A 16,454-nucleotide genomic window follows, 5' to 3' on the forward strand; every position below is an offset into this window, starting at 1 on the left:
ACCGGCATTTTCCCCCTTGTGTCTGCTTAAGCAAAAAACCGAAAAATTTGGATCAACCTTGGGCTTGTTAAAGAACTTTTACTTGAGTTTCCAAGCCAGATTCTCGCAATTTTTCGACAGATAAACAAAATATATCCCTACAGTCTTACTGAAGGTCTACCTGTCTTTATTGTGAGATGTTATATCTTGAGTATTTTGCTATTAGTTTGAGTATATCCTGTGATATTCAATCAATTCCAATGAATGTCAGTTTTTTCAGAAAAACTTTTTAAGCCCGACTAAAATAATAAGCCCGACTTTTCTGTGTAATTCAAAACGCCTAACTTGACAAGAAAACGAGTAGCTTTTTCTGAATCAGCGTTAAATTTAGATTAAACTGTATGGTTTTCATAGAATTCCAAGGGATGTCATTTTTGGCCGATTTTAACAAAAATGGTAAGGTATGGCAATCCGTTTTACCCAAAAAAAAAAAAAATGGCAATCCGTTTTACATAAAATTTAAAAAAATGTCGGGAAAAAAAAAATCTCACTTTTTTCTTTTTTCCCACACGTAGCCATCTACCGCTCAGACTCGTTATTACTGGCGTAGGCAATTTCAGTCCATTGGATGCCATTCGCAGTTCAGTAGCGTGGATGGAGAGAATAACGCGTGGCTGGAGGAACAATTGAAAAATGGATAAGATAATACAACAAAAGGATGGTAAGTATAAACATTATTATATTGGTTTTCAATTATTAATTATTGTTTATTAGATCAAATTATGGACCTGCAGGCTCAATTATTGCAACAGCACAGAATATTAGATAACAACAAAACAAAGGATGGTAATACATAATGATTGTATTTGTGTTCTTCTATTCATTTGTATTTTTTAGCTGAAATTTTGAGTCTACATGCTCAGTTACTGAAAAAAAAAACAAATTAGAATAGGACACTTTCCAAACAGTGAAGGAGGTTAAATTCCCTAACTGAAATTCTGTTAAACTTTTCAAATAAGAATTCAAAATAAGTAAAGCTTATTTATTGTTTAGTTATTCAGTCCACCACCTAAAAATTTAAATTCTGTTAGTGCTGCACTAAAAGAATCGTTAGTAATAAGCCCATGCAGTGAAGGAACTGAACAATTGTGGGACCGTATTTGGGCCAAAAATGGGTGTGGTGCAGAAACCCAGAAATGGCACAAGTTCAACATGAAACATGGATTAGGTACTTTTCAGTTTTTTGTCTATCGAAAAAGTATTTTTAATGCTATTATTTTGCATTCACAGAATTTAACGGGGGATCAAATCAAGTCTGGAGGTGTTACAGGATGGAAGAGTGAGCCTACAGATCAAAAAACACAGAGTGCTTTACCGTTAAGGTGTGAGGTAAATTAATAGAGTAATGCAAATTGCCTAATGAGAAGTACCATCTTGTGTTATGAATCCAGTACAACAGCAATCCTTTATAGTTCTGTCACAGCTAGAAGCCTCAAATAATTCTGCTTCTCTGGCTAAAGAACAACTTGTCCTTTACGTTCAGAGTGTTGGGGAAACTGGGCACTTAAATGGCCCTAAAGATGTTTTAATTTTGCTGCCATTGCAGAGATGAACATCATACATGGACTCTTTAGGTATGAAAGAATTTTTCTTCAAATAATTTTGAATTTATGACGAAGAATTTCTCCTCCTTTTTGCAAACCAGGTCTAATCTACCAAAAAAATTTTATCCAATAGGAAAGGATTTTCATGTACTGGGAACACAACTATCAACAATGCAACATTCTACAGGTGCTAGTTTATCATTCAAGAGCCTTATACAATGATGTTAATCTGCAATTTGTATGTCCTTTCCCAAGCTTCCACCAGAAGTTGAATCTATGAGTCATGTAAGTTACATGATCAACAATTGATATGTTTAATGGTGTTGTTTTTCTTTTTTCAATATAGGTTAATAGTAACATTGGATCTGAAAAGATACTTGGTTGGGGCAAGACACTAAATGAATTGTATTGATTGGATGGATGACATGACATTTCTATACTTAATTCGGATTCCCCAGACGGTATTTGATATTAAAAAAATTGAAGTGCATATCTGGGCTCCCTTCTTTTCTGAAGCCCCGTTTCCCCTTGACTCGTAATAAGCCCGTAGGGGGTCATGCCCCTACTGTACGGTATATATAAAAACAACATATACCGAGGTTTGGAGGGCTCTGGCCGGAAAGGGGACGTGGGGGTCCGCTTAGTCCAATGATGTGTTCACGGAGGGCGACGTGGTTACCCACAAATCCGAACTAAAGGTTAATCGCTCCAGTAAAAATGTTCCATATCTTCGGCTCTTCTTCCGGCTTCTCTTAGCCAATCACCGGGTAATCTCCCCGGTGGGTCAACAAGGCAGTGTCTCCCCCTGCCTGGGTTGACGGCAACTTTTGAAAGGGGTATTGTGCCTTTTTAAAGTTGCAAAAATAATTGTAACGTGCAGAGAATTGTCAATAAATTTTTTATTATAAAATGTTTTTTTGCAAAAAATTTTTCTTTCATTGGCTGTGTTCACTTTGTTCACACATTACATTTATCAACTTTTTTTTTATTTAGCTTGCACAATTCATCTTTACTGTTTTTGCCACCGTTGTATCGTTTATCTGTAAGTATTCAATTATTATTTATTACACTTTTTGAATTCTTGAACTTAGACAAGGAACAACGTGTAATACCTGGATATTTTCTGAAGTAATTTTGTATTTGTATATTGCTTTACTGGTATGGGAATCGATCCCCAGACATTCAGCGTGCAACGCCGATGCTCTAACATTGAGCCACGATATATATATAAATTTTTTATTATCGCACATCATATGTTATCGTCTAGGATGTTTATGCAGTCTTTCACAAATATATGTTTATCTTTCTATTGCTTTCATAAGGTCTATAGCTCTGTGGTAGAGCATTCAGCTGCGATAACTGTTACCCAGTGTTCAAACCTTAGTAAATGTATAAAGATCTATATCTAAATGTAGAAAAGAATATTGCAGTATTGCATTTCAGTTTTATTCAAAGTGTAAATGCAAGTCCGCAAGTGACTAGAAAAAAGCCAACTTGACATCATATGATTCATGGCTCACTGGTAGAGCATCGGCGCGGCATGCCGAACATCCAGAGTTCGATCCCTGGATTATAATTGAATGCTTACAGATAAACGATAAACCAATGGAAACAATGCTTACCATCAAAGGTGGCATAAACAATAAGGTGAATTGAGCAAGCTCAATAAAAAAAAAGTTGATAAATGTAATATGTGAACACAGACAATTAAAATAACAAATTTTGCAAAAAACAAAAAAAATTTATTGACAATTCTCTGCACATTACAATTATTTTTGCAACTTTAAAAAGGCAGAATACCCCTTTCAAAAGTTGCCGTCAACCCAGGCAGGGGGAGACACTGCCTTGTTGACCCACCGGGGAGATTACCCGGTGATTGGCTAAGAGAAGCCGGAAGAAGAGCCGAAGATTTGGAACATTTTTACAGGAGCGATTAACCTTTAGTTCGGATTTGTGGGTAACCACGTCGCCCTCCGTGAACACATCATCGGACTAAGCGGACCCCCACGTCCCCTTTCCGGCCAGAGCCCTCCAAACCTCGGTATATGTTGTTTTTATATATACCGTACAGTAGGGGCATGACCCCCTACGGGCTTATTATGAGTCAAGGGGAAACGGGGCTTCAGAAAAGAAGGGAGCCCAGATATGCACTTCAATTTATGAAAAATTTAATACCATTTTTAAATGAGAAACTGAATGAAGTATGGACATTCCATGTAGTGTATCCAAACATAATAATTTCTTGGGAACCTTGCCCCAAATAAGAAACCTTTTCAGATCAATATTTATTGTTCATCTATAATAAGACAGTAAAACACCATTAGGCATAAAAACTCTTAATTCATATATACAGTTCATACCTTACATGATTCGTGAGTTGATTGCGAGCATATTCTTCTGTCAGAAGCTTCGGAAGAGACATTTACGATTTTCGTTTACGGTCACCATGGATGCTGGTAGACTAGACATTTAAAGTTAAGACACTTTTCCCAATTCCAACAGTTTTGATTCTTACTTGTAAGTTGTTATTGCACGAGAATGCAGCGACGAAATCCGCGGTCTTTTTGTTGTTGACAAAAAGGATAGTCTTGGCACCACCGAGATCTTGTAAAACTTCGATCAGCTTAGCTCTCTTATCTCTTTTCGAGCACTGAAAAAACAGCTGTTCAACATCCGGATTGGTGCCACCGACAATGCCTGTTGTGACGAATATGTAGTCTTCCATGTATGTCGCAGCCAGCGCTTGCACGTCATCTGGGAATGTAGCCGAAAACATACAAACACAACGGATTCCCTACAGAGAAACAAATAGTATTACATCAGTCAAATCTCATATTCAAAAGCCATCGAGGACATACTTTCGGATGCATCGTTGGATGATTGACAATTTTTTCAACATTCGGACCGAAACCCATATCCAGCATTCGATCAGCTTCGTCCAAAATTTAAAACCTGACTCCCGAGAAGTCAAATACTTCACGGTCGAGAAAATCATTGAATCGCCCCGCGGTCGCGACAAAAATATTGCACCCAGCTTGAAGATTTGACCGCTGATGGCTCGTGAGAGTTCCTCCTCTTAATCAGACTTTCAAATCGAACTGTGGAAGAATTTACACGCCTCGCGGTGAATTTGAATGGCCAATTCACGAGCGGGTGCGACAATTACAACTTCTGGCTTTTGCCCCATGGCATGAGACGCACCGACAACACCTTGTTCTAACAATATGTTCATAACCGGTACCAAGTACGCCGCCTGCATGAAAAAATGTAAAATTTTAGATGACTTAATCAACGAATATCACGAAGGGTTTGTTGAGTATCTTAGATGCAATTGGATCTTTTAGTAGTCGCAATCACCGGCGCGCCCACTCAAAATTACTTTTACTTCAACTTACCCAGTTCATACCAACCCATTCGAATCAAGTCAGTACGAGGGCATCAAGGTTTCAAAATTACACAGCGTTAATTAGTTGGATTACCGTTTTTCCGGAGCCCGTGACCGCACAAGCAATTAAACCTCTTTTGGCAAGAATAACTACAATTGAAGCCTTTTGAACAGGTGTTGGTTTTATGTAGCCAGAATTTTTAATGTTTTGAAGTAGTAGTTGGTGCAGGCCGGCTTCTTCGAATGATGTTATGTATTGAAGTACATCTTTTCCTGTAGCCTAAAGTAAACTCAATAGATATTTTTTTTAAAATACAGTTTCGAGAAATGGCTTACATGGAGGACGACTTTATCAAAATTGTTAAAGCGTTCCCACATAGATGATGCCCTTAAACAGTTCCTTTTCATCACATGTCACAGCTTCTGGAATGTATTGCTCATGTGGCTTTCCATCTTCCGTCAATTCACTGAAGAGATTCGGGCAGCCTTGCGAGGTGTGGTCAGCTTCATTACACTAGGAGTAAAACAATGAATACTGGAACATAAAAATATTTTTTTGAAGATATAATTGATGTTTACATCGTAACAGTTGCTACCACCAATGCTTCCTCCTTGAGGAAAATCCCTTGCTACATTGCCCTCTTCTTCGTTAAAAATGAGCACTAAAAATGATGTTTTTTTTGTTTTTTGTTTATCTCATGGCAGGTACGACTTCCACCACCACCGCGACCCTCTTGTGGACAATCCTTCGAGAAATGTCCCCCTTCCCCATACTATAAAAAGCACCAAGAAGTTAAGTTCGAACACACGTTTCGATATTTTCATCTTACTTTGTGACGTCAACGGACCACTACCGCCGCCCCCACCAGCTTGTGGACACTCTGGCAAAATGTCCTTCACACTGTTAAACAAAACCATAGTTTAAAGTAATCACACTAGGAATAAAAGAAAACACTTACCTTGTGACCCTGGACAGAAAAAATGTAGAACAGAATGAAACAAATAAGATTATATAGAGAGGTCAAGAAGTAAAATCTAGCGAGGACGGTCTATCTAGCGAGTAAAGGTAGCAGACTACACGCGTTAAGCCAATCTAAAAATATGCCTGAAAAAAACTGTCCGATGAGCCACGGTTTAAGGCGCCTCTTGTGGACGCAAAAGTCATTACGAGAAATTTTATCCGCCACAAACTAAATGTTTTGAAACATTTAAAGTACTTATCCAAATGAAAATTTAACTTAAGAAAATTGATATGTTTGAGTAATATAAAGACGTTATTGTGTATTATTTTCAATCGCAACAACCAATAATGACTTTATATTACTCAAACATATTATTTATACCAAAAACAAGCAATTATTCTCATTGCTATTAGAATTACATTCATTATAATTGCTGCAGCACAAAATGGAAAGTTAATAGTTAATAGTAATAATAATGAAGTTAAGTAAGTAGAATATAACAAAATAATTATTATGTAGTTATATTTTAGTAAAATAAAGTTATTAATTAAAAAAATTATATATTTATACGGCTAGAATTCGTAAAGTTGTATTTAGAAAATAAAGTAGGAATCTGGCCGATAAATGGCCATAGCTGTAAAAAAGAAAAAAAAAAGGCCGAAATTTTTTTTTTTTGGGGGTAAAACGGTTTGCCATATAAAACTACACAATTAACAGTTAAACTAATATTTTTATTCGGATCCAACACAAAATCAAAATTGGTTATAGTAAATTTCCTCGAATTCCAAGTCCAAATTTTAAGACCGAATATTTTAACGAAAAATGCCTTTAAAAAATAAGCCCACTAAATAAGCCCGACTTTTCTGTCAATATCATTAACTTTAAATTTTTTATTTGGGATGTGGAAAAGTTTTGGAAAAATGTAGAACTTATAGTTTTTAGTTTAAATTCAAAGTCGTGATTATATGTTGATTTTATATCATTAATATATGATATTACATCCAGTTCAACGGCAATCTTGCACCTAAAATCAATGCTACGACACTTCCAAGCAGTCCTCATCAAACATTGCAGGTGACTCACGAAGATGGATTTATTCCCTGGTGTATTTTGATATTTTACAGCCTTTTCACAACCTAATCTGAAGCAACTAATCGATAGAGATAGCCTAAAAATAATATGATAATGTAAGTTTTCACAGTGCTGCCCTGAATTTGTTCAACGAGCACAAAGTGAAAAAAACAAATGATGACGCAAGCAGAGTTTCCGATAAGCACTTTAAATAAACATAGTTGAGACAAACAAAGAGGGGTTTCTTAATTGTATTGCTCAATATCTATACTAAGCAGTTGAAATGCATTATTTTACTTAGTATAAAACTGTTTCTGAGAAAACAAAAATGAATCAATCAACGTCAAGTTTGCGGAATGATCCTTCAATGCCAAATAGCTCCTCCGTCGTTCTTGGTTTACCCTGACGTTTCGATTCATCGGCCAAATATTTTGCCTGTTGAAGAAGGAAGTCCCGATTGTCTTCTACTTTTTTCTTCCAAAAATCTGCATTGCATAAGGAAAAAAAATGGAAGAAAATACTAAATAAAACAAATAAGCACATAACAAATTGTACGAAATAGAAAATAAAAGAATGGCCTGCAACGTTCTTAGCCAAGGTGTCTACACACCTGTTAATTCTGCAGTGGAAAGTCCTTGACCTCCGTAATCCGAAGGAAGGATGGCTTTTGGAACTTGTTTGTACAAAGATTCAAAATCGCTGCCATGTACTTTAACCTACACAAGAAATAGCAGGGTGTAATACAACGTATAAAAAACGGGAAAAGAATCTATTGAAATGGACCATTTAAAATAGAAATCATACCCTTTGTTTCATTTTATCATTTAGAATACCCATTACGAGATTGTAAACGGTGTTAAATGCAGCCGGAGTTCTAATAAAATTTATACTTTTGGGGCTCGCTGGGCCGGCATCCTGTAAGTTATGTAAAATTATATTAATCTGTTACGCAATCATGCGTAAACTAGGTTACATGTTTTATGGTGCGTCAATAAAAAATCTATTTTTATCGTGACCTGAAAGTATTTTGCTTGCTTCTTCATGAATGATAATGGCCTATGAGTCAGATGGCTTAGTGAGTAGCCCTCGAAATCAACGATAACCACCGCGCCGGTTATGAACATTACCGGCTCTTCGTAAGCTAAAACCTCAGCAACCATTCCTGACGCTTTTTCCAAATCTTCAACCTTCACTTTTTCGGGAGGAAAACATCCCATTCGGTAAATGAACACTTTACGGCCAAGATCATCAAATCCAGGTAGAGGTAGCATTATTCTGCAATGATTAAAGAATTATGGACTATTAAAATATCATGCGATAACTTATCATTACTAACCCGTATTTAAGAGCGTTTTGAATTTCAGGTCTTTTTGCGTCCCATCCACCGAAAATGTCTGGTAGCATTGCTCTCATAGTAAGGCATAAATCAATTTTGCGCTTCATTTTCTCTAAACTATATTTACATCCTCTGGCATACATAAGGACAAATCTGTCATCTAAAAATTTTGTATAAATTAGGTACTCGCATGCCGTTAAAAGTATGAAAACCGGACTGACTCACCTGGAGAACATGTCAAGTGAGGCTGTTTCTTCAGCCACTCTTTAATGATTTTCAACGTGGCGTCTTTTCTCTCGTCATCTTCGCCTATGGCTTGTTTGGCTCTGTTTAACACCTCAGGGTCAATGGATAAGTAGGACTTGCTTTCTTCTAGGCTCATAGTTTAGATTTTGAATGCTTTTTTGTTTTCTGTAAAAACGAGTACCGGTGTCACTAACTAACTAGGCAACCTGAGATGACTGTGACAGTTGTAGCGTCTTAGTAAACGTAAAAGCAACAAAGATACTGGACTTACTGATAGTGATAACGTCTAGTCAATATTAGTAGATAAACAAACTCTACCATACACTGCTTCTCATTGCCGATCACTGACAATTGTAATATTAGCATGAACTGGACGGCTGTAGGAAATTTCGAATTCAAAATGTTCGTACATAGCTATTCATGGGTTTTGAATTTTGATTGATTTGAAGATTTTATAAAAATACAAAATTGGTGAAAAAATCGGGCTTATTTCGTCGGGCTTATTTTCAATCCCAACAATTTGACGAAAAAAGTATACCATTTGGAATTATATAAAAATTACACGTCATACTTAAAATTAAGCGCTTCTTTTAGGGAAATTATTCGTTTTCGCGCTGTGCTCTGTCGGCCCCGATTGGGTGTAATAGGGGTCCCTATACCGAAGAAAGCTATCGGGGCTCAATCGGGTGGCCATTTCGTCTTCCAGGGCGGGGCGGAGCGAAGATGATTCTCGCGAAAAGGTTCTCCGACTGCTCCTCGAGGCAATTTTGAAGACCACTATTACAGGTTCGGATTTACAATCGGGGTAGGAAAGTAGAATGAAGTATGATCGGGGTTGTTGTTATCAAGATAATAGGGTAAAAAATCAATCGATTATGTTTTTGCATTTTAAAAATTTCATCCCGAGCTCCGAAAGCCCCGCTCTAATGCTCCGAAATGCGCATCCCGATTGTCAAAAAGCACACCGATTGGCTCGGGGCGATCTCACTAACCCCAAAGAGCGATTAATTGAAACCTTCAGCTCCGACTGTTTATCCTTAACCTGCATTTTTTTTCTCCCTCCCATCCCCTTTCTGTAAAGTTGTAAACAAGGGTCGTAGAACACGTTGTTTTTTTTTTTGTTAAATAAAATAGTTTAATAAAACTTTGTTAGAAACCATAATGGCAGAATCGCGTTCGTTACCAAACATTCTCATAACGGGTAAGATAATAAAAATTATTTCCGGCAGATGAACTGGGGTTACAATGAAGAATTATATTTTGCTAAAGCTTCTTGGACAGGCAATGCACAGCATATGTGGAACTTTTTTAGCACTAAACTTTTTCTTTGGATTGGTGCCACTTGCATTTTGCTTTTTTCTCTCCCTTTACCATATAGCACTGTAGAGTTAGAGTATCTCTCATCTACTGTTTCAAAACAGTGGATAAGGAACCCTTCTGGTGGTTCTAGAATCTAATTTGAAATTAATTTTTTAAATTAGGAACACCAGGGGTGGGGAAATCCACACTTTGTCAGCAGTTAGTGGAAAGAACCAATTTTCAGTGGCTTGAGGTGGGTAAGCTTGCGAAGGAAAACAATTGCTATGAAGAATTTGATGAAGTTTACCGTTGCCCAGTTTTGCATGAAGATAAGGTACACAATCTTAATATTTAGCTATCTCCTAAAAATGTGTCTCACTTTCTTATCAGATTCTAGATTTAATGGAAGATCAGATGACTGATGGAGGAATAATTGTCGATTATCATGGATGTGACTTTTTCCCTGAACGCTGGTTTGATATAGTGTTTGTGCTGAGAACAAACAATACAGCCTTATTTGATAGATTATCAAAACGGTAGAGTATGATCACATGATGTTAAATACGTTATATACTAATCCTAACATTTTGTCATAGAGGCTACAGTGGGAAAAAACTGGAGGACAATATTGAATGTGAAATTTTTGGTACCATTCATGAAGAAGCAATTGATTCTTACAAGAAAGATTCTGTTTTCGAATTGTCAAGTAATAGTGCAGACGAAATGGATGAAAATGTTGAACAGATTGTGCAGTGGATAGAGCAATGGAAACAAAATAAAATGTGATTCCGAGATGTGGCAACACTGTTTCTGAATGTAAATAAAACCAATGTAGCACTTACTTTCGGAAGTTCAACACCTGTAGTCTACTGTGTCAGATGAACAATAGTTATATAAGATTATTGAATGGCGGCAAACATATTTACTCGAATTTGCAGTCGAGGATTTTTGAGGAGTTACGTATCAAAATCGCAGCTTCATTTTGACCCATTGAATCCTATGCAGTCACGTGTTGTTTCTAACAGTGGACTGGCAAACAACACAATTTTTGAATATCTTTTTAAAAGTTTTGGTACCACAGCCCAAAAGTATGACTCAGACTCAGTATCATGCTGGAAATGTGGAGTGACTGTTGACCTGAAAAAAGTTTTATTTTGCAACCACTGTGAGGTTGTTCAGAAACCCAAATATGAGGTAGATTTCTTTGAAATTTTTTGCCTGAAACGAACTTTCGAAGTAGACACTAGGGAGCTGACAAAGAAATTTAGACTTTTACAAATGCAGCTTCATCCTGATAGATTTTCTCAAAAATCTGAGGTAGGTATGTAGTTAAAAGCACTAGGTTTTTAACATTTGTAACATTTTTATGTTGGTTTTAAGGATGAAAGACAAATATCTGCTGGTTATTCCTCCTTGTTGAATCAAGCGTATAAGACACTAAGCTCACCATTGGAGAGGGGGCTCTATCTTCTACAAATACAAGGACATGCACTATCTGACGAAGGAGAGATAATAATGGATCCTGAATTTTTGAGTGAAATAATGGAAATTAATGAAGAAATTTATGAAGTTGAAGATCATGAATCACTTCAGCGAATACAGACAGCTAATGACATTGAACTGGAAAACCTGTTTAGGTATCAATTCAGCTAAAATATGAATATTAGAAATTGCATATTTATTTATCAGGAAAGCTGCTGATTACTTCAGAAATAATGATTGGGAATCTGCAAGAGAATGCATGGCAAAACTGAAATATTACTCTAAAATTCAAAGAAGAATAAAGGAAATTGAACATGAATTGGTAGAGAAAGAAAACTAGCTGTTTACCAAAATAACCTGTACCGATTCCTTGTTTTATTGTAATAGAGCCTCTTTATATTGAACCTTCATCAATTTCCTCTTAAATCTCATAAAATTTACAGGTCAGTTTCTTGAGGTACCTGGGTTACTACATTAATATTTCAGTATTTTGAAGCTACCTTGAAGATAGAGGAAGGTTCTATTGTTTTCTTAAAAGCTAAATAAATTAATAGGCGTAGTTATCTGTGATAAATGTAATCTGTGTGGTTGAGAACTAATAAAATTTGAATTTAGCCAGCCACAACTACTTCCCCAGATTATGCCGAATCTGCAACATGCGTTAAACATTCCCTTAGACCTCCTTAAAATCATAGAAGAAATGTTTTATCGCATAAATCTAAAGGAGAGATCGTAACTATTTGGGTGAAACCGTGACAATGAAGAATATTTGACAGAATGGATTACTTACTAGAACGAGTATCAGTGGGCTCAAAATGGAACTTAACTTAGAAACTTTAAAGGTACCTATCCAGAGAATATCAGCAAATTCTCATGATGTATTAACAAGGATGGCTGTACACCACCTGGCTTCTGAAAAGGATGTAGAGCCAAACGGCAAAACTGAAATCACTCTTAAAAGAGAAGTAAAACACCTTAACACCAAATGGCGTGAGACAAATTTTAGAAAAGCTAATACCAGTGAGCGCTGCATTGGTTAACTTCCTTCTTTAGCAACAAAGCTTCTTCGTATTGAGACTTAAGCGAAATCCACTTGAATTGGTCAAGATTTACTGATAAGTTTCTTGAGGCATTTGGATTCTTACAGAAATATTTCAGTTGTTTAACCAACTGGTTTTCTGTTCGATATAAGCATTTTTCAGGGAAGATTTCCGGATAAGACAATCTCCAGGGACATAATGGGAAGCAGCCCAAGATTGTAGCTTCTATCCTAAACAAGATAGATTGTTAAAATGTATGTCTTCAGAAATAGCATATTTTCTTATTACATTGAGACCCCATAAAATTCATGTTCAGATGTCGACACAACTACATGAGCGGATGAAAGTAAATCCACATAACGATCGCGATTTACCCATCCCCAATCCAATACTTGGCAATTATTGGACGCTTCATATTGTAGTTTTTTTTCATCGAAAACTAATGGAATTTGCTGGAACTGTTCTCCCAATATAGACAACCTGAACTTGCAACCTTTTTCAATAAGGGCGTCAATAACCTATTGCCATCAGCATAATAGCATTAGCTTTCAAATTAACACCACTTCATTACAATGGAAGAATACCATGAAAAATTTGTCAGGGCCTTTGTCATGTTCCCTGGATAAAAAATGATTTTCTCTTAGTAAAATATGAATGAATGAATATAAAAATATGCATAGACTTTTTGTTTTGTTTTTACATCTTTTACCATCTATGAGGCCAAACGATGTGAAGACCTGCAGTATCATCAGTTTTTCTTACTTCAGAACTGATCGGCGAGTTTTGAATTGAGATAGGGAAATATAAAACTTTGCATTTTGGCCTGATCATTTCTGGCAAATTTTTTGGTCTGTGGTCTGGCTGTAGTTTAAAAAATGAAGGAATAGAATCCAAGAATGAGGTAAGGTTGAATAATGTGTTGAAGAAAATGTTATCAGCCACCATACTAAAATGAATATTAACTGATCAGAAAGGCAATTTTTAAAAAGTCTTGCAAAACCGTTACTTACCATGATATGATTTGATTATAACCATATTGAAAATCTCTGTTTTCAAAATCCAGATGTAACAACAAACTAGCAGAAACATGAGTTATCACATTTTCAAGTTGTACCTTTCTTGTTGTTTTCTTACTGGATAAATCAACTGATTCTCGTGGAAGTAAAGAATTTTTCTGCATGGCATCAGATCTGGCCTAAGAGCAATCAACTCTGCCATGTTTAAAACTGAGCTAGCAAATAACACTCTATGAATGGTTAGAGTATACAATACATAAGTAAGGTAACATTGTTTAGAAATATAGCATTTACTGTAAAATTACTCATAAACATGTTTTCTAGGAATTACTTCAGCAAAGTAAAGTGCACTTGTTCTGGCCCTCCAATGCCATTTTTTGCCCTAAACATAAAATTTTTTTAAGTAAAATGTATTCCTGAACTGTTTTGATTCTAACAAATTACAGGAAGAGTGAGCAATTCATAACCGAATTCCTCGAAGTCTATGCCTAAGATACAAAAGAGGTACTTTTTAAATGGAATGTAACTGCAGTTACAGGCTTGACAAACAAACCACTTATTAAGGTATCCAGTAATTGCTTATGTGAACCAGCAAAAAACGGTTCAATAAATAAAATACGTGCCATAATATAAGGATAGTTAACTGTATCACCCGCCAAGAAAACTCAAACGCGAACGGAAAATCCTGAACGCGTGAGATCCGACGTTGCGGAGTTGATCAGATGGGTTGGAACTAAAATCCATCATCCGTGACCAGCGGGAACCGGCCCCGCATCGAATAGGTAGGTCTTCTCGGCACAAAAAGTAAATGGATCCAGTGGTGCGTAACGGTTCTTGAGACTTTGTACCCATTAACTACCTGGGTTTCACGTGGTAACAAAATATCAAAATCGGTTCCATACCCAATTAGCAAGGATTTTTTTTTACCCGATTACCCATAGATTTTCCACAAAACTAAAGGCCAGACGCTTTCAATTTCCGCCAGAAGATGGCATTGGGAAGTAATTAAGGTAGGAAACGAAGCTTTGTCATTGCAACTCTTCCCACTGGCTCATTGCACTTTTCTAAAATTTGGCGCCATTCAAGCCGCCATTTTTCAATATAGCCATACCTGGTTTGCACACCAAAACCGACACAGCCTACCCATTTCGGCAAATACGGCAAAAAATGATCGCCCATCGGCGACTATTTTGGCCACATATACTTTCCATAATGTATGATAACATTTTTGTAAAAAACGGAAAAGTTATTGCGTTGTACGTTGTATTGAATAACGTAAACGATACTGACAGTGAATCTTTGAAACAATGCAAAATACTATTATTAAATAAGTTCTTGGAAAAATTTGTGGTCGAAATTCATTTTCATACAAGTATGTTAATTAATTTCAGCTCAAGTACAATATCTATTGGAATGTAATACATAATCAAACTATTTTTATAATATTGTAATTTCGAGTCCAATGTGTAAATGTCAAAATGGTTTTAAACTAATTTTTCGTGAAGTAGTAAGCCAACATAATTGGTATTATGCTCACCGAAGTCCTCAATTTCTCCCGTCTTTAAAAAAAAGTCTAATTTGGTCGCCTTTACTAAGTTGTACAATTGTTTCGAGGGCATATGTCTGAGCATCGCTTACAGCGCCACAAGCTCTTCCAATGGTGAGCCAATTGTCTGTTGCGGTCTTTACCTGGAACTGGACTCGTGCGCTTTTACTGGCGCTGTTAAGGCCCGAAAAAGCGAAGAAATACGTTCCCAAAGTAGGTGCAGTGAAAATCCCTGTTGTGCTGTCCATGGCGTTTCCCTCATTGAACCTGATCATCTCAAATGGAATAGTGGTGTAATTTGTCGGTAAAAAATTTTATTAACTGCTTGTCTTGCATTTTTTTTTTCAGATATATTACCCGCAAACTGTGTGGCCAAGCTATTTAGCTGTAACCTTGTTTCAGCTAAGTCTTTGCCAAGGAAACCGATAATTCCTGCCAACAATAGACAATCGCCACATCTAGCTGTTGGAATTGCCTTAAAATAAAAAAACGAGATGAAAAACATCTTCAACGGTCAGCACAAAAGGCTACTTACTTTGTCATTGTAGTCTGTGGTAACATTTTCATATTCAGCTGCGAGGATAGTAGTTTGGTTATGGTCGTAATTGGTTTCGAATTCAGTCACATTTTGCAGAATTTCTAAAAATTTCCGCCAAAAAAAAAATCAATGAATATCTGTCAAATGTTTTGCCCCATTGGCTTGTTATCACCTTATTATCCGTTAGAACGATTAGCGTTGCTATTGTTACCGTTCAACGCGTTCCTCAATCTTTCCGCTTCGCCGTCTATTCCAGCCCATTTTTTCACTTCAGTCAACTCATTTTCATATTGGTCATCTCTTTCTTTAAACTTTCGACGATGTCTTTGGTTTCTGCCAGACAATTTGACCTTTATTCTGTTATTTCGTATTTGCCAATTAAATGTCGATACTACCTTTGAGGTCTCGCAGCAGAGTGGACACCACGGCATCGCGATGCAGCATGTACTGGTCTGAATTCTGATACGGATTGAACGCCTGTGGTTGAGTAGGCATTACTTGGTGGTTGAAATGATAATACGGACTGGATAGGGATGAGATGTATTTGGGCCAGTCGTTTGGTGGTTTAGCATACGCGTAGTATGCCAACAAAACGGAAAGGTTGAAAATAGCCTACAGCCGAATCAATTCGCAAAATAGAAGCAACTTGGTTATACGGCTGGTATTAGAGAAGACGCAAACAATCTTTTTAAAACTATTGGAATTAAACAGAACTTTTATTTACCAAATTTTTCATGTTGATAGTAGTGACCTGTGCGAACTAGTACGTATCTCTGCGAATATGCGGCAAGCAAGAATGATGGTTACCAGTAGGCAACCCCCCTTTATATACTAGACGATTTTGTTCTCCGTCTGTTGTGCATCCCATCTTGTTTCAACGTGTGACCAGCAATAGCATTGCTCTCGGATGAAATAATTCTAAGAAAAACTAATGTTAACGTGATTGAGGT

General features: G+C 36.6%; 4 protein-coding genes and 2 long non-coding RNA genes across 10 annotated transcripts; 2 read left to right on the top strand and 4 right to left on the bottom strand.

Moving 5' to 3' along the window:
- Positions 1-4,178: 4,178 nt before the first annotated feature.
- On the bottom strand, positions 4,179-5,463 carry LOC132088056 (uncharacterized). The gene is made up of 3 exons (XR_009421202.1): positions 5,305-5,463; positions 4,442-5,248; positions 4,179-4,377 (listed from the first exon to the last, which is right to left on the bottom strand). It is a non-coding gene; the product is annotated as an uncharacterized LOC132088056 (long non-coding RNA).
- Positions 5,464-5,603: 140 nt separating this feature from the next.
- Positions 5,604-6,038, bottom strand: LOC130690220 (uncharacterized). The gene is made up of 3 exons (XR_009000907.2): positions 5,928-6,038; positions 5,799-5,869; positions 5,604-5,741 (listed from the first exon to the last, which is right to left on the bottom strand). It is a non-coding gene; the product is annotated as an uncharacterized LOC130690220 (long non-coding RNA).
- Positions 6,039-7,237: 1,199 nt separating this feature from the next.
- LOC130690150 (retinol-binding protein pinta-like) lies at positions 7,238-8,811 on the bottom strand. Its single transcript, XM_057513140.2, has 6 exons — positions 8,563-8,811; positions 8,338-8,497; positions 8,018-8,276; positions 7,806-7,916; positions 7,612-7,717; positions 7,238-7,486 (listed from the first exon to the last, which is right to left on the bottom strand). Exons 1-6 carry the CDS (start codon positions 8,717-8,719, stop codon positions 7,335-7,337), a joined length of 945 nt encoding a protein of 314 aa, XP_057369123.1. The 5' UTR covers positions 8,720-8,811; the 3' UTR covers positions 7,238-7,334.
- An 825-nt stretch (positions 8,812-9,636) lies between these two features.
- Positions 9,637-10,672, top strand: LOC130690183 (adenylate kinase isoenzyme 6-like). The gene is made up of 4 exons (XM_057513186.2): positions 9,637-9,784; positions 10,065-10,216; positions 10,273-10,418; positions 10,479-10,672. The coding sequence occupies exons 1-4, from the start codon at positions 9,745-9,747 to the stop codon at positions 10,666-10,668; spliced, it is 528 nt and encodes a 175-aa protein (XP_057369169.1). The 5' UTR covers positions 9,637-9,744; the 3' UTR covers positions 10,669-10,672.
- Positions 10,673-10,717: 45 nt separating this feature from the next.
- On the top strand, positions 10,718-12,512 carry LOC130690165 (iron-sulfur cluster co-chaperone protein HscB-like). Of its 3 annotated transcripts, none has more exons than XM_059495963.1 (4): positions 10,718-11,199; positions 11,263-11,519; positions 11,572-11,736; positions 12,472-12,512. In XM_059495963.1, the coding sequence occupies exons 1-3, from the start codon at positions 10,789-10,791 to the stop codon at positions 11,702-11,704; spliced, it is 801 nt and encodes a 266-aa protein (XP_059351946.1). In that variant the 5' UTR covers positions 10,718-10,788; the 3' UTR covers positions 11,705-11,736; positions 12,472-12,512. The 3 variants fall into 3 exon arrangements, with proteins under 3 accessions (XP_059351946.1, XP_057369144.1, XP_057369143.1); XM_057513161.2 differs by lacking the exon at positions 12,472-12,512 and adding an exon at positions 11,808-11,965 and having other exon boundaries at positions 11,572-11,744; XM_057513160.2 differs by lacking the exon at positions 12,472-12,512 and having other exon boundaries at positions 11,572-11,768.
- On the bottom strand, positions 11,897-14,111 carry LOC130690135 (glycosyltransferase-like domain-containing protein 1). Of its 3 annotated transcripts, XM_057513121.2 has the most exons (10): positions 13,974-14,110; positions 13,865-13,908; positions 13,726-13,802; positions 13,519-13,650; positions 13,415-13,450; positions 13,114-13,350; positions 12,989-13,022; positions 12,693-12,922; positions 12,383-12,634; positions 11,897-12,317 (listed from the first exon to the last, which is right to left on the bottom strand). In XM_057513121.2, coding segments are annotated over exons 1-10 (1,116 nt in total). In that variant the 5' UTR covers positions 14,047-14,110; the 3' UTR covers positions 11,897-12,316. The 3 variants fall into 3 exon arrangements, with proteins under 3 accessions (XP_057369104.1, XP_057369106.1, XP_057369105.1); XM_057513122.2 differs by lacking the exon at positions 11,897-12,317 and having other exon boundaries at positions 12,396-12,629; positions 13,974-14,111; XM_057513123.2 differs by lacking the exons at positions 13,865-13,908; positions 13,974-14,110 and having other exon boundaries at positions 13,715-13,793.
- Positions 14,112-16,454: the final 2,343 nt, after the last annotated feature.

This window comes from Daphnia carinata, chromosome 6 (assembly GCF_022539665.2).
Source record: "Daphnia carinata strain CSIRO-1 chromosome 6, CSIRO_AGI_Dcar_HiC_V3, whole genome shotgun sequence".
In the NCBI taxonomy this organism is placed as follows: Eukaryota; Metazoa; Arthropoda; class Branchiopoda; order Diplostraca; family Daphniidae; genus Daphnia; species Daphnia carinata.